The 21530-nt window shown below is 44.8% G+C and overlaps 1 protein-coding gene across 1 annotated transcript in view; it reads left to right on the forward strand.

The window, feature by feature from the left end:
* The window catches only part of MRPL39 (mitochondrial ribosomal protein L39), a 99909-nt gene that overhangs the window by 47080 nt on the left and 31299 nt on the right, over positions 1–21530 (forward strand). Inside the window, exons 5-7 of the mRNA XM_040423213.1 lie at positions 641–708; positions 6189–6301; positions 21022–21087. Coding sequence (XP_040279147.1) covers positions 641–708; positions 6189–6301; positions 21022–21087 — 247 coding nt within the window. The remainder of the gene's footprint in view (positions 1–640; positions 709–6188; positions 6302–21021; positions 21088–21530) is intronic.

Below are 21530 nucleotides of genomic sequence, written 5' to 3' on the forward strand. Positions count from 1 at the left end.
CAAACGTGGTTACCTCTCCATTTACTTCTGTAGGACTGCTCGGCTGTTTTCGTCAGTCCATAGCAATGAATATAGGATGGCTGCTCTCTGCTCGCTTCAGGGGCCCTGTTCTGGAGATGGGTGTGGGCCCCAGATATGCCTACAGTGTGTCAGATGAAACAATCCTTTTAAAGGGTTCTGAATTGAAAAAAAAATCTGTGGCAGTAAAAGAATAGCTTTCTATCAAGGTCCCAGAAGTTAGTGATTTTTAGTGCACAGTTGGTGCAGGGAGGGAGCCGCCCCACCCTGATGCATCACTAGGGGGCAGCGATTCATGTGCTGAACCCCTGTAAAGATAAAGCATCCAAAACGGATTCTTCCTTTCCCTGAACATCGGAGAACTGCCCTGTGGAACTGTCCGTGCATCACAGCAAATATTACTACATGGAAGATCAATATGTTCCAATTTACCTAAAACCCAGCGCTTGGCCCTGCTATTCCACAAGTATAATATTGACCGGCTTAGCTTGGCCGCCTCTGCATTGTCTACATGTATTTAGTACATTGCGCTTTCCTGCCAGTGCCCGGGTTAATGCGGATTTACTGGCAGCGAATATGGAAATGTTATCCATCTAACCACATGCCTCTGTCCTCTGCGCAGTGATCTCCGGAGCGTTCTGCTATGACGTGGTGCTGGACAACCGGCTGGACGACTGGAACCCGACAAAGGTGAGCTTGATAAGGTTTTCCTCCAGCCTTCACGGCTGGCGAGACAGACTATCTGTGATCACAGCTGCCGTAATGGGCACTGCTGCTGCCATCGCACAACTTCATCTCCATGGGCGTCTTCTATCGCCTTGACTCTGTTCCAGTGCAGAGCTTGGCAGATATATCTTTATTCCGACTTCTAAGAACAGCTTAAAGGCAAAAAAAATAAAAGCTGAAATATTCATTATGTTTACAGAGGGAAGATGTGCCGTGTACATCAGGACCCTCATAAATTACATGTCCTCTGTGGCTAAGTGGAGGTAACGAGGCAATAAAGTAAGAAAAGAAAAAAAATTCGATCCAAAAGCAAAATAATAGTTATTTATCTGTCTCAGGAGGTTTCTGTTTAATCTGCCACTCCAGTGCTAGGGCATTAGAAGTACCATATTTTTCAGACAATAGGACTCACCGGACCTTAAGACAAACCAGGGATTTAGAGGAGGAAACTAAGATTATTTTTTTTTCCCTCAGACTTAAGATCAGACCCCCAATCCCCATCAGACCTCAGATCAGACCCCCTATTCCTCATTAGACCTTGGATCAGACCCCCAATCCCCATCAGACCTCCGATCAAACCACCATTCCCCATCAGACCTCAGATCAGTCCCCCAAGTCAGACCTCCATTCCTCATCAGACCTCAGATCAAACCCCCAATCCTCATTAGACCTCAGATCAGACCCCCAAATCAGACCTCCCTTCCTCATCAGACCTCAGATCAAACCCCCAATCCTCATTAGACCTCAGATCAGTCCCCCAAATCAGACCTCCATTCCTCATCAGACCTCAGATCAAACCCCCAATCCTCATTAGACCTCAGATCAGACCCCCAAATCAGACCTCCATTCCTCATCAGACCTCAGATCAAACCCCTAATCCTCATTAGACCTCAGATCAGACCCCCAAATCAGACCTCCCTTCCTCATCAGACCTCAGATCAAACCCCCAATCCTCACTAGACCTCAGATCAAACCCCCAATCCTCACTAGACCTCAGATCAGACCCCCAATCCCTATCAGACCTCAGATCAGACCCCCAAATTAGATTACCATTCCTCACCAGACCCCAGTTCAGACATAAAATAAATAATTTTACCTCTCCTGATCCGAATTCTTCTCCACTCGGGAGATCCTGTAACTCTTCCTGCAGTCACCGCTCCCTGGTTTCTGCTGACACTGCACGGTGGCCTGACGTCACCAGGGAGCAGTGAGGACAGCCAGCACAAGGAGCGCTATACTCAGCGGTCCCTGGTCCTATTGTGTACTAATGGGCACTTCCATAATGGAAGCACTAATTAGTATTCGCTTCATTAGACATACTGCCACCCCCCCCCCTCCACACACTTTTGGGGGGAAAAGTGCATCTTGTGGAGTGAAAAATATGGTAATATATGGGTTCTGCCTGGCTTTGAGACTGCTTGCTTGATCAGAAAACTCCCCCTCACCCCTAATTCTTAGCACCTACTGTTCCCAGAGGAATCCTGGCGGAGACGGACCTCTTCCTTAGGCTACTTTCACACTTGCGGCAGAGAGATCCGGCAAGCAGTTCCGTCGCCGGAACTGCCTGCCGGATCAGGCAAAATGTATGCTAACTGATGGCATTAGTAAGACTGATCAGGATCCTGATCAGTCTTAAAAATGCCTGATCAGTCGAAAAAATGCATTGAAATGCCGGATCCGTCTTTCCGGTGTCATCCGGCAAAAACGGATCCGGCATTTATTTTTTCACCTTTTTTTCAGTCTGCGCATGCGCATACCGGAAGGACGGATCCGGCATTCCGGTATTCTGAATGCCGGATCCGGCAGTAATACATTCCTATGGGAAAAAATGCCGGATCCGGCGTTCAGGCAAGTCTTCAGTTATTTTAGCCGGAGATAAAACCGTAGCATGCTACGGTTTTCTCTTTTGCCTGATCAGTCAAAACGACTGAACTGAAGACATCCTGATGCAAACTGAACGGATTACTCTCCATTCAGAATGCATGGGGACATACCTGATCAGTTTTTTTCCGGTATAGAGCCCCTGTGACGGAACTCTATGCCGGAAAAGAACAACGCAAGTGTGAAAGTAGCCTTATCAGTTTTCTACAAGACAGGAAGAACTTGTGGAGTCTTTGTACCATAAAAAGAAATTACATTCCCTTTCTTTTCCATCCCTTCGGACCTGTCTGCCATCCTCACATTTGTTTTAGTAAGCTCCACAAAATAGCAATCCCGAATTCGGCAATGTGCTGTTCCTCTGTTAATACACCTGGAAATGTCTGAATAAATTAACAACTGTGAGTTAACATAAGAAATCGAACAGTGCTGAAAGGGACACAACCTACTGAGAAGGGGAGCGCTACCATCCTATTGTGAATTGTAGTAGGAAGTACAGAGGAATGGAGCAATGTAAAGTTTCAAAATTAGTGTGGGGCCAAAAATATTATTTCACGGGAATATAAGTATTTACTTACACAGACGGGGGGGGGGGGGGGGGGGGATTTGTCTGCAGACCAACCTCTGAGTATTAGCCTTTGGAAGGCTATGTTCACATTTGGTTTGGGAAAGCACCTGGTGGGCACCTGATGTGCACATAGGGTAACGTTGGCCAGACTAAACCCAAAAGTGTGTCTTTTTGGCCTCAGTCTAGCTGGTGTATTTCAGTGTACATAGTAGGGTGTGCTAAAGATATGCAGTAAAAACTAAAAACAAAAAAAGCAGATGTTTTTATAGGACCCTATGGAGGACGGATGCAGCGGAGCATTAAAGGGGTTGTCTCACTTCAACAAATGGCATTTATCTTGTACAGAAAATTAATACAAGGCACTTACTAATGTATTGTGATTGTCCATATTCCCTCTTTTTCTGGCTGGATTCATTTTTCCATCACATTATACACGGCTCGTTTCCATGGTTACGGCCACTCTGCCACCCAGCACCAGTGGTCGTGCTTGCACACTATAGAAAAAAGCGCTAGCCTATGTGAGCTCCCACTGTCCCAGCCACCAGAGAGGAGGATGAGGCATTGTGGTGAAGTAACTTGTCCTCCTGTGAGGTTAGGACAGGTTTTGTGTGTACTGATAGGACGGCGGCCATTTTATTTCTCCCAATGATTGCTCCTGAGACAAAACAAGCCATTCTAAGTAATGAATGGTATTTGTGAATATCTTTATTATAAAATATGTTTTTTCATTTCTTTAATTCTTGGAGAACCCCTTCAATATGCCTAATCTTTTGTGGGCTAAAAATTGAGACTCCAAAGGCCTTCAGCTGGCAATATTTCTGGCTGTTACAAATTAATAAAGATGTTGAATGCCTGTAGCTACCACTAGGGGGAGCTTAAAAGCGTACTGCATAGTGTTTTGCTGTTAGAAGAGTTCAATGTGTGAGCAGTATCCGGTATGCTCCCAAGCTCCCTCTAGTGGTGGCTGTAGGCAGAATGTTATATTTTACATCTATGCAGAAGATTTGGTGCTTTGTATCAGACAAACGAGAATCAACCCCTATTGCAATAAATGTAGAAGTTGATCAGTGTAGAAAAATGGACCTAAAAAAAAAATAGGGTGTGAATAAGTTCGTATTCATTTTAAGCGAAAGGGCACTTTGTCTTTCGAATGACTTAAGATGGAAGACGTCCTGAAGACCACATCTCATTCACATCCTGCTATTACGTAGCTTCTGTCATTTTGAAAGAAGTGTGGTCTTCTACATTTTGTGTCTCCAGTGGGTGTCCCTATTGCTCTTTCAGTCTGAAGACCCATGAAATTTGCTCCAGAAATAGCAGTGCAGCATCTCCAGACGAGAACAAGTGTTGCTGTAGGGACGCTCTCCGCATACCGAATACTAACTTGGAAAAATCTCAGTTTTTTATGAAATCTTTAGCTTAATCCATTTAATATTATACAACAATTCAGCTGCTTCAATAGCAGATCTCTATGGGAAGGGGGGGGGGGTTATTGCTCCTTCATTGTGGCTGTTGTGGCCTTGGTGGTAAATTCATATTTTAATATTTAAAGGGTATATCCTGCCTTTCCAAATGAATGCATTTTTATAATAAACCCTATTTTTTTTTTTTTATCATTTTGCTGCTTCATATTGATGCCAAATGGAATCTGTGCTCCATAGTCAGCAAAATGTAGGATTGAAGTGTAAATGCAATGTACAGTAAGAGGCCTGTCCCTGAACTCAAGAGGTTGTGCCGCCCGATTGTTGGTAATAATTCTGCTGCCCTTTGGTTAGATCCAGTGGCAAATGCAGAATTGTTGGAAAGATGCCCGTGAGATGGCAAAATGCCTCCCCGTCCAGCACTGCTTGCTCCAGCAGACTTTAATGGAGAGGACCATGCACAAGCGCGGAGCAGCCGGGAGTTGTTGTAGGGGGTAAGAAGGGACAACCTGCGGCACTCCAGCTGTTGTGCAACTACAACTCCCAGCATGCATCAGAACGCTCATAGAAATATGGGAATTGTAGTTTCACAAGAGCTGGAGTGCCGCTGGTTGCCCAACGCTGCCCTAGCCTATTAGATATTTGGGACATATCCTGTGGTCCATCCAAGACGTTCCCAACGAGCAACATGGAGGTCCTGGCTTTGAGTTCGAACAGGGGCAATAGGTGCACGGATAATAGGGGATAATGTTGTAGTACTGCATGGCGTTGAATGTCCGGCTCAAGTCTGTTAGAGGGGAATTTCAAGTGGGGGTCCCGCTCTCTGACATCCATATAGCTTCACGAGACAACCCCTTTAAGTGCCTAAATCTGGCCGTACGCATTGGATAGGCCGATCCTCCTCACCCCTCTTTGCAAATAGGGAGGGGGAATAAGCTCCTGGCAGACACCTCAGGCGCCATCTCATCTCTCTTGGTAACAAAAAGATTGGGCATGTTGTAATCCAACCCCTCGACATCTGTTGTTGGGGGACAGCACCGCACACATTAGGTTGCCGGCCGCTCCTGCTGATATGGGGGGTTCATCTAGGGAGTCTGTCACCAGCGACCTCCCTATCAAGCGGTTTCCATAGACCCCATAGCCGTGCTTCAACTGATTAAAATGCTGGTTTTCTTTTGTTGACCCGAGGTTCTGTTCCCGATTTACAATACTTTTTCTTAATATGCAAATGATGCCTTTGATGCATTGAGGGCGTCGCCATTGCTCTTGTTGCACCCAAGCCCCGCCCCTTTCTGTGGCCTGCTGCCTTGATCGACAAGGCCAGGCAGTGGCAGAGCACCCGGGAAGGCGCTGGCCACAGAGATGAGCAGAGCTTGGGTTCCACAAGAGCAACGGTGACGCCCTCATGGCACCAAAGGCCTAGTTTGCGTATTAAGAAAAAGTGTCACAACTCAGGAACGCAGCATCTGATTGACACCGCGTTTTATTTCTGTGCAAACAGTTGGATAGGAAGGTGGCTGGTTACAGGTCCCTTTAAGGACTGTATGACCCAGATATGTTTTTCTTCTCTTCTGCAGGAGAACCTCCATTCGTTCACGAAGGATGCGCTGAAGCTCATAAGCAAAGATTTGCCGTTTGAGTGTTTGGAAGTGGAGGAAAAGGTCGCCAGAGACATCTTCCAGTACAATCCGTGAGTTAACCAATTATTTTCTCTCTATGACACCGACACGCGTCTGGTATAGAATAATGGCGCTTTCTTCTCATCACTTCGCCTCGCGGGTGCAGAAGAACATGACAATGGCCCTCTGGTCAGAGGCCGGATCTTTACTTTCTGGACGGTTTGTGCAGAGAGCGTTCTGTGCGGATATAAATGTTCGGCTTTTACTATGATCCTCTCTGGTCTTAATGATCAAACCGGTTGTACCGACGCATTTCTCCGCTCAGGTGTGACGGTCAGATTGACCTTTCGGGATGTATAATATTATAATTCTGTACTTTTTATTTGTCTCTTCATGTGCAGAGGCAATAATGAGGCAATGGAAAAATGAACTTTCCCTTTCTTGCCTTAGATGTGGAGGCACATAGCGTCCCTCAAGCTGTATCCACGCGGCGCTACCTTAGAGGGGTTGTCCCACGGAAAATAGTCTCCTTTTTTTCAAACCAGCACCTGGATCTGAATGTTTTTGTAATAGGAATGAATTAAAAATTTAGTACAGCCACCGAGCTGTTTGCTCTTTTTTTTGAAAATTCTTTGTCCAGCTCACTGATGTGGACGCACACGCTCAGTTCCATCCTTGAACTGCCACCAGCTGCAGCAGAAAGGACACGCCCCCTGAGCTGCCAGCTTGAAATAAATCTAGCTGAGCCCTTGGACAATGAATGGGGAGATCTCTGGATCCATGTGAGGTACAGGGCTGGTTCTTAGCTGGTTAGAAAGAGATTGTCATGTAGTATATACTATTGGATTTTCATTTTTACATTATTCACAGGATAGCCGCTTTAAATGGGTCATCCAAACCCTAAAATGCCTCCAGAAAATCCCGGGCCCCTCACACATATTGTACTTACCTCGCTCCCTGGTGTCTGTACAGCCGCCGCGCAGATGCAAACATCCGGTGACCGGCGGGGGGAGCAGCCAGTAGCGGGCAGCGACGGGGACGAGCCTCCCTAGCGTCTTCCAGGAGGCCCGTTCCCGTCGGGGCCTGCTATTGGCTGCTCCCCCCGCCGGTCACCGGATGTTTTCATCCACGCATACAATATATGTGAGGGGCCCGGGCATTTGGGGAGGCATTTTAGGGGTTGGATAACCCCTTTATAGAGATGCTGCTTGTAGGAGAAACGACCTCTGTAATGCCGCCTGGAGAGATTCGTCTGGTGATTGCGTGTCTTGCCAAGAGCAAAATGATGAGACATGTTGAAATCCAGCAGCCTGATCCTTAGGATCCCCCCACATGCACGCACACACATCTGCTATCAGGGAGAGTCGGGACGCCCCCCTTCACATTGGATGGTGGCCCAGTCCTGCAGAAATTGGTGGGTTCGGCTGATATACAGTACGTCTCGCGTATGGCCGGATCGGGGTAAAGAGAAGGTGGCGCTTGCACATTTCATTTTATCTAATGCAGTTCTTTTGGTGACTTGTTTTTGCATATACTACTAATAGTGCCTAGTAATGGTCATCTCCTGTATCTGTGTAATACGTGGTATTGCTTAGTCCTCCGGGGCTAGAACCGCCTTTTCCAGGGGTTTACTGCATCAAATAACAGGAGGGGGGGTCTTTGATCCAGAAACCCCCCTCTGTAAGGCTGCCCTCACTATGAGTTTTTTTTGCATGGTCAGTTTACCGTATGTCAATGTGTGAAGCATATCCATGGTGTCCTTGCGGCCTCGGTTGGGCCAGTATACGCTGCGATTCCGTTTTTCTGCTGTATGGATAGCTGTTCTTTACAGAGGCATGCAGTAAAAAAAAAAGTATGCCTCGCATTTATTTCCTTTCTAACAGGGAGCCTATGAGAGACGGACGCCGTTCTATAGGTGCAGAGTGACCATCATTGGAGGAATGCGTCAGGAGGTCACCTGAAAGTGCATAGCCCAATGTTCATGTGTCCCACCAGGTCAGGTGGTTGGGGGCTGTGCCTTTGTGACGTGGGGGTCTTATATTTTAGCAGTTGGGGGACCTTTTCCCGAGGCCTGAGCATCCACTGATGTACAGTAAAGGCATAAGTAAAGTAAAGCTCTACTTTTACAGTATAGATGCTGGACTTAAAGGCCCACGTTTTTATCTGCATTGATGGGGAAGCTTTCTAGTACTTGTACAGGAGGTTGGGTGAGCTGTAGTAGAAGACTTCCTGAGATGTCCTCATCGGCTCCTACGTCAAGCCCTTCAACCCCCACAGGGAAGCGCTGGGTGTATTCAATAGCTTGGATCCCTCTGGAATGGGATGGGAATTCTCTTTAAAGGCCAAGAACACCTTCAGGGCAATTTTTTTATGATTATATTTGACTCATTTTGGGCTGGAAAAAAACAATCATTTTTTAAATTGGTTAACTTTGTTAAAAAATGTCATCAGTTTATGTGATACATGAGGTTAAAAATCAGTCTATTTGCAGACTGTCCCTCCTGAATCCCATCAGCTGACAGCTTATGTGAAGCCTTATCTCTGATCTCCTGACCTCATAAACACTCAATTAAAGAGGACCTTTCATGTTTTTTTTAAACTTCATACAATGGAGGATGCCGGCAGCGGACCACATGCACCACAAAAACATCCTACACAAGATTAAATAATGTGTGGATGAAAATATCAAAATACATAAAAAAAGGTGCACCACAATAATATGCGACTGTGAGTCGGTCCTTAGCACCTATCAGACTGTGTTCACACACGATAGGTAGTTTAGCAGTAGGACCCACCTTGACGGGGTGCGCGGGGCTCTGATATGTTCCTGACTGGAAGATATTGGCTAAAATCTCGACTTTTAACATCAGCGCGAGGGTCTAGCCAGTATGGGCAGTCACATATTATTGTGGTGCACCTTTTTTCAGTGATTTATGTTTGGTTTTTTTTAAACTTACCTTAAGTATTCTGGCTGCTGCAGATGCACAACCTTTTTTTTTTCTGATAAACCCCTCTATTGCGCCACTAAGCCCCTCTTTGTTTTCTGGCGCCACATATGCTAATTCAGGCCATCACTACAGGGATGAGGAGACCTCTGCCCTCCTCAGTGGGCGTCTCCTTCTACCTGGCTGTGACGCTGGCCACTCGCAGCGGACCACTTAAAGGGGTTGTCTGAATTTAAAATATATATCTTGTTTCTGCGGCGCTGAGGCGGTTCACGTGACCCGCGACGTCCTCCACCAGGCTCCCTGTGCTGATGTTTCGTGCACAGGCTTTATCCCTGCCTGAGGGAGTGGCCCGTCTCTGTACACGAAACGTCAGCCCCTGTGTGCCCGCCCCTCTCTCTGTGATCTGGCTGCCGGCCGGCTCCTGTGAGGGATGGCGCATGCGCAATCCTTACCAGTGCCGGCAGCCGTATTAAAATACAATGTCCGGTAACGAAAGCTCGGGCCTGTGAATTGCTATTACCCCTCCGGTGTTTATGCCAATGGTAACTCCGGGCACAATGAAGGGGGTGACTGCGGATCAGCTGCGGGACCTGGGCTGCGAGATCTGCCTAGGAAACACCTACCACCCGGGGATGAGGCAGGTAAGAAACGCATGGAGAGCGCAGGAGTCTGAACTGCGGCATATGTTAGTGTCTGCTGTTTCAGTCTGTCTTATCTGTCAATGAACTACAACTCCCCTGGGCCAGTTTTCGCCCTTCTGCCCAGGCCATTTTGCCATGTGTCACTTTATGTGGTAGTAGCTTTGGAACGCTTTTACTTATCCAAGCCATTCAGAGATTGGTATATCGTGACACATTGTACTTCATGATAGTCATAAATTTGAGTCAATATATTTCACCTTTATTTATGGGAAAATCCCAAATTTACCAAAAATTTAGAAAAATTCACAATTTTCAAAATTTCAATTTCTCTGCTTTTAAAACAGAAAGTGATACCTCATAAAATATTTATTACTTAAAGGTTAACTGTCTTTTTTTTTATTTGCTAGTTTATTAGAGCTAGGCATGTATACCTGAGTTAGGCCTCATGCACACGACCGTTGTTTTATTCCGTGTCCGTTGTGCCGTTTTTTGTGATTTTCTGCGGACTCATTGATTTTCAATGGGTTCGTTGAAAACTCGGCTAATGCACCGTTTGTCATCCGCGTCCGTGATCTGTGGTTCCAGTCGTTCAAAAAAATATAACCTGTCCTATTATTTTCACAGAAAACGGTTTGCGGACCCATTCAAGTCAATAGGACCGCTAAGAAATGCGGAGGCACACAAGATTGTCATCTGCGTCCGTTTTTTTCCTATCATTTGCATGGCAAACCTATCTTAGACTTTTTTTTACTTTCCTTTATGTCTGGTGGTCCTCCAAAAATAAAGGAACGAGACACGGAAACTGAAACGGAACCCCATTTTGCGGAACGGAACACAACAACGTGTGTATGAGGCCTTAGTCTGTCAATGATTGTCAAAAGATCTGTAATTACCTTATAATAACAGCTTTCATTAATGTCCTCCGTCCCTTTCCAGTTGCTGGGGCTTCTCTGAGAAGACAGACATGGGGGCGGTCCTGTCCTTCACACTGCATGCCTGCATTAGGTTTCAGAGTGCGGAGGCGTGTCTCTCAGTAATCCAATCTGATTGGCTGGCAGGGAGCTGCTGGCTACAGCAAGTGTGTATGGGAAGTGAGGGAAAGCAGTTTTGGCCTCAGAGAACTGGCAGAGGAGCCATCTTGAGAAGGTCCTCATATTGTAAATGTTTAAACAGCCGTAACTAAGGGAAAAACTCAAGGAAAACAGTGGTATGTGAAGAAACTAAAGATGCTTTATGCATAATGGTGCTACAGCAGTAACATATGCTAAAATTGATTTTTTGATGAAAACATGACAGTTATCCTTTAACATACCCCATATGTCTCCTTTATGTTGGCATCATTTTGTAAATGTGATTTAACTTTTTTAGGACGTTAGAAGGCTTAGAATTTTAGAAGCAATTCTTAAAATTTTTAAGAAAATTTCCAAAACCCACTTTTTAAGGACCAGTTCAGGTCTGAAGTCACTTTGTGGGGCTTACATAGGGGAAACCCCCCATAAATGACCCCATTGTAGAAACTACACCCCTCAAGTTACTCATAACTGATTTTACAAACTTTGTTAACCATTTAGGTGTTTCACAAGAATTAAGGGAAAATAGAGATTAAATTTCACTTTTTTGGCAGATTTTCCATTTTAATCTATTTTTTTCTTTAACACATCGAGGGTTAACAGCCAAACAAAACTCAATATTTATTACCCTGATTCTGCAGTTTACAGAAATACTCCACATGTGGTCGTAAACTCATGTAAGGGCACACGGCAGGGCGCAGAAGAAAAGGAGATTTTGCTGGACTGGTTTTTAGATGCCATGTCCCATTTGAAGACCCCCTGATGCACCCTTGCAGTAGAAACTCCCAAAAAGTGACCCCATTTTGGAAACTAGGGGATAAGGTGCCAGTCTTATTGATACTATTTTGGGGTACATTTGATTTTTAATTGCTCTAAATAATGTTTTTTGTGAGGCAAGGTAACCAAAAAATGGTACTGTTTTTATTTTTTATAACATTCATCTGACAGGGTAGATCATGTGCTACGGTATATTTATAAAGCAGGTTGTTACAGACGCAATGATATGAAATATGTCTACTTTATATGTTTGTATTAGTTTTACACAGTAAAACATTTTTGGAAAAAAAAAGTTTTTGTGTCTCCATATTCTGAACGCCTTATTTTTATTTTTCTGCCGATCGTCTTGTGCAGGGGCTCATTTTTTGCAGAAAGAGTTGACGTATTTATTGGTACAATTTTTGGGTACACAGGATTCTTTGATCATTCATTATTACACTTTATGGGGCAAGGTGACCCGTTGTTTTGGCACAGTTTTTATTTCTTTACTTTTACAGCGTTCATGTGAGGGGTTAGGTCATGTGACATTTTTATAGAGTAGATCGTTACGGACGTGGCAATACCTAATATGTATACGTTTTCTTATTTATTTAAGTTTTACACAATAATAGCATTTTTGAAACAAAAAAAAATGATGTTTTAGTGTCTCCATGGTCTGAGAGCCATAGCTTTTTTATTTTTTGACCGATCTCTTTTTTTGTAGGATCAGGTGACGATTTGATTTGTACTATTTTGGGACGCATACGCCTTTTTGATCAGATCGCTTGGTGTTGCACTTTATGTGATGTTAGGTGACAAAAATGGCTTTTTGGGCACTGTTTTTATTTTTTATTTTTTACGGTGATCAGCTGAGGGGTTAGGTCATGTAATATTTTTATAGAGCAGGTTGTTACGGACACAGCAATACCTAATATGTCTACTTTTTTTATTTACGGTATTTATTTCACTAACACAATAATAGCTCTTTTGAAGCAAAAAAAAAATCGCATTTTAGTATCTCCATTGTTTGAGAGTCATAGTTTTTTTTAATTTTTTTACCGATTGTCTTAGGTAGGGTCTAATTTTTTGCGGGATGAGGTGACAGTTTGATTGGTACTATTTTGGGGGGCACACGCCTTTTTGATTTGTGTTGCAATCATTGTGATGTAAGGTGACAAATTTTTTTTTGGGCTCTGTATTTTTATTTTTTTGCAGTGTTCAGCTGAGGGGTTAGATAATGTGATATTTTTATAGAGCAGGTTGTTACGGACGTGGCAATACTTAATATGTATACTTTTTTTATTTATTTAACTTAAAAACAATAATAGCATATTTTGAAACAAAAAAATTGTTTTAGTTTCTCCATGTTCTGAGAGCTATATTTTTTTTTTTTTTGAGCGATTTTCTTATGTAGGGGCTAATTTTTAGCGGGATGAGGTGATGGTTTTATTGGTATCATTTTGTGGGACATGCACATTTTTGATCACCTTTTTTATTTTTTTTACGTGAAACTTTTGTTTGTTTTTTAATTAAAAACTTTTTTTGTCTTTTTTTTTTTAAAGACTTTATTTCTGTCCCACTCTGGGACTTCAACTTTTGGGGTTCTGATCCCCTCTGCAATGCATTACAATACATCTGTATTGTAATGCATTGAGTCATACACTAACAGGTTGCCTAGGCCAGTGTTTCCCAACCAGTGTGCCTCCAGCTGTTGCAAAACTACAACTCCCAGCATGCCCGCACAGCCAAAGGCTGTCCGGGCATGCTGGGAGTTGTAGTTTTTCAACAGCTGGAGGCACACTGGTTGGGAAACACTGGCCTAGGAGACCGGGCCTGGGGCTGAATCTCCTCGGTCCCGTAGAAGGCAGGTCCTGATGCTGTGCAAGGCATTGGGCAGCCTCTGCACGGCATCGGGCTGCCTTGTCACCCATTGGGTCCATGCCACAGCAGCACGGGAACCCGATGGGCTCCCTCACCCGCAGCAAACCCCTTCTATGCCGCGGTCATTGCGAATTGCGGCATAGAAGGGGTTTATCCGCCGGCATAGGCTTTTACAGCGATGGCGGCGGATACAGCAGGGGCCCGGCCGATCACCATGATGTACTATTATGTATGACGTAATCTTCCCGACATATGACGTACTGAGTTAAGCAGCTGATCGTCAGGGGATGCCGGGTGTTGGGCGCACACCGATCTGATATTGATGACCTATCCAGAGGATCAATATTACAACCTTAGTGACCACTAATACGCCTTTTTACTGATGTAAGCGAAAGCTAAACAGATGTCTTTAATCAATCATTACATGTTCCCAAAATGGAGCATTAAAAACTATACATTAAGACTTCACACAAGTACATTGATGAAAAAAAAAAAAAAGTTATAGCTCTTGGAATGCGATTTTTAAAAAATCTGCATGGTTACTAAGGGGTTAAAATCCTGGAAACCCCCATTAATTAGGAGAGATGGAGAATGGAGGGACTTCCTACGGTGCGGCTGACCCCTATGACATTCCTGCTGACTGGGTGCTCAGATCTGACCATACCCTACATCTCCAGGCCGAATTACACCGCTCCGTGTCAGGACTGTCTGTGCTCGTCTTCTGAATACATTTTCTGACATTCCCCCATAGGTTTCCTATTTATAGAATCAAATCATTTTCAATAATTGTCCAAATCAAACATTAGGTTCATTTTAAATTCATATTCTCTGGCGACATCTGGCAGCGTTTGCCGTAATATCACACGGGTTAAAGGGACGAGTCGTTTTCTGGCTGTGTTCGTATCAAACTGGTGAAGTGCTGTGTGAAGTGTCAGGTCTGTTACCAGCTAGTTAGAAGTCGCTTCTAGCGCGGATATTTATTGCCTTCCCTGCTGTCCGTTTTATGGCAGCAAATCCCAGTCCAAACTCCCCGGCATCATAAGGATCTAGTCCGGGTCATTAGACGCACAGGCTCAGAATTGCGACAGTAATGTGGACTCTAAATTGAAGTCGCGTTCCAGCTTTCTGAATACAGTCCCCAGGAAGACGTGGAGTACTTCCCCTCCCGCAGAGACTGTAAAGTGGCAAGAGCCGTATACAGAGCTATGTATAGAGGATGACGCCAATTATCAGGAACAAACGTTTGTAATGTAAAGGTGCCGGGTGATCACATTTGTCATGCGACAGCAAAAGCCTTAGGCCCCTTTCACACGGGCGCCATGCGTGAGGTGAACGCATTGCACCCGCACTGAATATCGACCCATTCATTTCGATGGGCCTGTAAACATGAGCGGTGATTTTCACGCATCACTTGTGCGTTGCGTGAAAATCGCAGCATGTTCTATATTCTGCGTTTTTCACGTAACGCAGGCCCTATAGAAGTGAATGGGGTTGCGTGAAAATCGCAAGCAAGCGATTTTCATGCACGGTTGCTAGGAGACTATCGGGATGGAGACCCGATCATTATTATTTTCCCTTATAACATGATTATAAGGGAAAGTAATAGCATTCTGAATACAGAATGCATAGTAAAATAGCGCTGGAGGGGTTAAAAAAAAAATAAAAAAATTTAACTCACCTTAGTCCACTTGATCGCGGAGGCCGGCATCTCCTTCTGTCTCCTTTGCTGAACAGGACCTGTGGTGAGCATTCATTACAGGAAAATGACCTGTGGTGACGTCACTCCGGTCATCACATGATCCATCACATGATCTTTTACCATGGTGATGGATCATGTGATGACCGGAGTGACGTCACCACAGGTCATTTTCCTGTAATGAATGCTCACCACAGGTCCTGTTCAGCAAAGGAGACAGAAGGAGATGCCGGCCTCCACGATCAAGTGGATTAAGGTGAGTTTAATTATTTTTTATTTTTTTTAACCCCTCCAGCGCTATTTTACTATGCATTCTGTATTCAGAATGCTATTATTTTCCCTTATAACCATGTTATAAGGGAGAATAATACAATCTACAGAACACCGATCCCAAGCCCGAACTTCTGTGAAGAAGTTCGTGTTTGGGTACCAAACATGCGTGATTTTTCTCACGCAAGTGCAAAACGCATTACAATGTTTTGCACTCGCGCGGAAAAATCGCGGGTGTTTCGTAACGCACCCGCACCTTTTCCCTCACTGGCTGAGAGAAGGCCGCAGTGATACTGTGAGTGCCGCTGCCTTCTCAAACAGCTGATCGGTGGGGGTCCTGGTTGTCGAACGCCCACCGATCAGATACTGATGACCTATCCAGTCATCAGTTATAAAGTCTCACAAAACCTCTTTAAGGCCCCTTTACACTGCATGATGTTCGGGCAGATTATCGCTAACCAGCTTTCGTACAACGGCTTTAGCGAGCATACAGTTCCTTCCTGATAATTGTATAAAGGGGTCTTTAAGTATCCCGCAAACCCACCTTCATTACATATGACACGCCTGTGACGTGATGCTTCTCCTCTGAAAATCCAGCTTCCGCTGATGTCACCTCCTTTTCCAGATTTCCAGCCTGGGCTATGGACAGAACATCACTTGGCTGTGGACGGGGCTAGTACAATACCTAGCGCATGCGCAGACTCTTGAATCCACCTCATCTGTGCATGCACCAGGGAGAGGAATAGTTCTGCCCCCATTTACAGTGGAAGTGACGTCCATAGCTCTGGCAGAAGACGTGATATCTGCGGAAGCTGGATCTTCAGAAGAGGAGCGTTGTGTAACCAGGTTCCTGGGAGGCCGTTTCATGAAAATTCGTAACAGTAAGTATATTACAGACGTTTGATGTATAATTAAGGCGTATTTGCAGAGAAAACCCCCTTGAACTTCCCCGCCCTCTAATTATAATGAAAATAGTAAAGTTTTGGCCCTCAGGATGTGGCTATGCCACAAGGAAGAAACCGTCTCTTCAGTGCCCTTTTGATGATAAGCAATGAACATTCGTAAGAACGCTCGCTCAGCCGATCATTGGCCCTTCAGAAAAGCACTGATCATCTAACAAAGGAGCAAATGCTTGTTTGTCTGGGGATTTGATCTTTTTTTGCAGGAGGAAAGCATTGCTCGATGGCTGTTAACAGGGGATGTGGGGTTAGACTGAGAAACTGTCTGCAAACTGTCTGGGGACAAATGATCATACGAACCATCATTCATCCCCCTTGCAGTTTGCATAAGCACGTGCAAATTCCCTTTTAAATGAGCATCTATCGGTACTTGTGGCCCTGCATCTGCACGTGTAAAGGGACCTTAAAGGCCTAAAATTGTGTCAAAGTGGGGAAGGCATTTTTGAAATGTAGCTGAATCCAGCCTGGAAAAAAATAAAATAACTGTGAAGTCGCTTCCATGAAGTAGCCTTCACCCTCATCAGCATTTGCTTGTATTTGAGTCTTATTTCTTCATGATCTAGTCTTGCATGTCTTGTTTTTTTAATCTACAGTGCCACCAGATTCCCCCATAGTGCCACCAGATTCCCCCATAGTGCCACCAGCTGCCCCCGCCAGTGCCACCAGCTGCCCCCGCCAGTGCCACCAGCTGCCCCCGCCACGTCCTCAGCGCCAGTGAGCTAAAATCCGTACCTCTCCTGTAGGGGACGCCGCTCCACAGCTCCTCCGTCTTGTTCTCCGGGCGCTGCACTGTCGTCCTGACGTCACACAGCGTCGGGTCATAGCCGGGTGACCACGGAGCGGTGAGTAATAGCAAGCACTTTACTCCCGCTCCGTGGTCACATGACACAAACGAATCCTCGATGCTAAAAATTTGCATCAAGGATTATTTTTGTGTTGAATTACTCAATTCAATCGAGTAATCATTTCAGCCCTACTTTACATGTTGACCCAAACAACATTTCTTCACTTCCATCCCCGGGAACGTCTTCGCCCGTGTTCTGTGCTGCGCTCTGTGACACTTCTAATGCACTGAAATTGCACACAGCTGCTGCGGGATGCAGGGATTTATAACGGCTATGGATGATCTTGCGCTACAGCAAGAAAGGGATCAGCTGCACCCACTGCTGGGTACTTACAGGGAAATGATCACTTTTGACAATGTGTTTTTAACCCCCCCCCTTCCCCTTTAATTTTTATTTTTTATAAAGAAAATCCAAAACACAGATTTAAAGAGGTTTTCCCATCTCAGACATTGATGGCATATTTCTAGGATGTTAGATAGGTGCAGGTCCCGCATCTCCAGAATAGGACCCCATAAGTGAACAGAGAGCACCGCACACGCGACGCCAACCTTCATTCCTTGCTATGGGAGTTCAAAAGCACGGGCTCTATTTCTGTCAGTCCCATAACGGTGAATAGAGAGGTGGCCACGCATGTGCAGTGCGCTCTCCATTCACCACTGTGGCACTCCCGAAAATAATGAGTGCGCTCGCCCTACTATTTTTTGGAACTCCAAATACGAGTGACCGGAGAGCTCACTGCACATGTTCTGGAGATGGGCACAGCACCCACACCTATCTGACGTTGATGGCATATCCCAGGGATATGCCATCAATGAGATGGGTTTACACCTTTAGGGCTAAAGGGGTTGTCCAGCTTTCAAACACTTTTGAGGAGTCCTTCTTAGCGCCCCACTGGGCCTGTGGAGGGAAGCATACTTACCTGCTTGACACAGCTCCATTTTGGCTCCTTCAGTCTACTGCGCCCCGCTCCCTGCTTTTCAACTTCCGGAATGAATGCCGGTCGTTGTCCGCTGCAGCCACTGACTGGCCACAGCGCTGACATGTACGACTCCAAGTCATCGGCTGCAGCAGCACCCCTGAGTCTGAAGAGAAGAAGTCTTGCTATAGCTTTAGTACATTGCGGGGATGTCTTCCAATATACAAATGATTGATTGTAAGGATCTATTGCATTTGTAGTTTAATCGTGGGTTGTACATCAGCTCAATAGTTTTAAATAATTTCCATTCTAAAGTTTTTTTTTGAGTGCTTTAAACTGATGACCTATCCTAAGTATAGGTCCTTAAAAAAATAAAAAATAATTAAACTCACCTTAATCCACTTGATCGTGGAGGCCGGCATCTCCTTCTGTCTCCTTTGCTGAACAGGACCTGTGGTGAGCATTCATTACAGGAAAATGACCTGTGGTGACGTCACTCCGGTCATCACATGATCCATCACCATGGTAAAAGATCATGTGATGGATCATGTGATGGATCATGTGGGAGTCTGACTCCTGACACCCCTGCCGATCAGCTGTTGAAAAGGCCAGGGCGCTGCGGTGAGTGCTGCAACCTCTTCGTAGGCCAATGATGGGGCCGTGCTGCAATACTATGCACAGCTGACATCCAAAGGACGGTGCTATGCTTGGTAAGCTGCGAGGAGACTGTGGCTCTCATCGGAGCGGCGCGGCCTCTTTAAAGAGCTGAGGATAGGTCATCAGTATTAGGCTATATGCACACGACCGTAAGTGTTTTGCGGTCCGCAAAAAAAGGATGCCATCCGTATTTTGCAGATCCATTGTAACAATGCCTAAAACAGACAAGAATAGGACATGTTCTATTTTTTTTGCGGGGCTACGGAACGGACATAGTGATGCGGACTGCACACGGTGGACCCATTGAAATGAATGGGTCCGCATCCTACACGCAAAAAAAACGGAACGGAAACAAACAACGTTCGTGTGCATGAGGCCTTAAACACTCAGAAAACCCTTTTAAGAGTCCTTTTATGCGAGTGTGTCAGTTTTGCGGAAGGGCTTCTGTGTGCTTCAGGGTCCGTGCATCCGTGCCACAAAAGATAAGACATTTCTAATTCCTTGCCACATCTTGCGGATGGCGGACCAATTGAAGTCAATGGGTCTCCATCACGATGGGGTGTGCACTCGGTCGGTGTCCTTGGATTGCGATCCGCAAAACGGACACAGTCGTGTGAATGGACACTAATTCAAATTTTTTCTGTTCCTCTTTGATTTGTGTTATTGTGGAAGAGACCAGTTTGTATTTAGAGGGATTGTCCACTTTTTTTATATTGCTGACCTCAGCATAGGTCAGCAATATCAGATAGTTTGAAGATTAGCTATTTGAAGAGAAAGCAGCGCTTGTATGAGCACTGCCTTTTCTTCTCTGTTCAGGTGTAATTCAAACCATGGGGACAGCTCCGTCCTGTTCAAGTGAATAGGAAGGAGCCGTCCCTTTAAAGTGAATGGAGACGTCATAGTAAATACATCTGCTCGCCGCTGCAACAAGCAGGTAAACGGCTGCTTTCTCTTCAAATGGCTGATCAGCGGGAGTACAGGGAGTCTGCCCCCTGCCGATTTGATATTTATGACCTATCCCAAGAATAGGTCATCAATATAAAAAAAACGCGGACAACCCCTTTAAACCCTGCATGTGCAAATGTCTTAGGCAGGTGTGGGGAAAAATGCTGCAAAGTGAGAATGTTTTCAAAAAGGTGTTACTTTTTTAGCATTTAACAAAATGCAAAGTGAATCTAAATCCAGTCAATATTTGGTGAGACCGACCTTTGCCTTCAGAATAGCATTAATTCTTCTCGGCACACTTGCACGCATTTTTTTTAGAGGAACTCAGCAGGGAGGTTGTTCCAAACCTCTTGGAGAACTAACCACAGATCTTTTGAATTAGGCTTGCTCTAATCCTTCTGTCTCTTCATGTAACTTCCGCGAAGAACAAGCCCTCATATTAACAAGTAGTAAAACAAAATAAAAACTTTACAAATTTAGTATTGCCATAATCGCGTTGACCAGCAGAATAAGGGCATCATGTCATCTTTAGCACACAGTGAATGTCGTAATAACAAAACCCCAAAAACCTTGGGGAAACTGTTTTTTCAAATTTTTTTCCAATTTCACCCCATCAGGAATTTGTATCCTGTTTTCCAGTACAAGACGCAGCAAATTAAATAGTGCCATCAAAAAAATACAACTTGTCCTGCAAAAAAATTAAGCCCGCAATTTTCCTGGAATGTGAGGAGGAAAAAAAATGAAAATGGGCCCAGTCATTAAGGGGTTAAGGAGAGCCAGTACCCTGCATAAGCTTCATCTTGGGCATCGCACTCATCCAACCAGAATCCTACTCCGTACTGATGAGGGGCAAGCACCCTGAAAGAACTATCTAAGGATTGTCTGTTCTCCCTTGTCATCTACCAAGGCTTGTTAAAACGTTTTTGAGCCACTTCCAGATGAAGGCGCTAGCGATATGGTTCTCTTTCCCTGGGGGATACCTTTTTGCACAGTGTTGGGTGGGAAAGGGCCATTTCTTCTACTTGCATAGAAGTCAGGGGTCCAAAGTGTAGTAAAAGCCAAATGCAATAGTAAAGAATAAGGCTGGAGATTTCTACAAGTAACCGTCCCTGGCGTCTTTGCAGGCGTTGTCTCATCACATTAGTTTATTTTAGGTTTGCCATAAATGTTTTATTCCAAACTATAATAGAGACTTTTGTTTCCTCAGGTATAAGTTGCTAATGCTGGAAGAAAAAGCAGCACAACACCCCCAGGGAATGGTAACCTTACACAGGTTTGTATTAATCTAAATCTACATAAATATATAAGGGAAAGGGTGAACTTTGCACATGTGAGTACAGAGAGCATACATATTGCTGAGCTGCTGGGTAGGAACTAGTTTCTCATTATATCTCCCCCATAGAAAACACATGGAGACAGCAGAGCCTGCTTCCTGTCTCTCACCCATTCATAATTACTCAGAAGCACCATATGGGACATTATAGAGAAGTACTGAATGGTATAGATGTGAATAAAGCACTTGTAGTGAGAATATAACTCTTGCCATTAGCTGCTCAATCTTCTGAATCATGTCTGCCTGTTTGTTTCTCTTGGAACTTCCTCCCTTCTCCCATCTCTGTAAATTTCTATAATATGATGCAGGGCTGTGGAGTCGGTAGATAAATGTTCCGACTCCGACTCCTCAGTTTTATGTACTTCCGACTCTGACTCCCCGAC

This window comes from Bufo bufo, chromosome 3 (genome assembly GCF_905171765.1).
Source record: "Bufo bufo chromosome 3, aBufBuf1.1, whole genome shotgun sequence".
NCBI classification, from domain to species: Eukaryota; Metazoa; Chordata; class Amphibia; order Anura; family Bufonidae; genus Bufo; species Bufo bufo.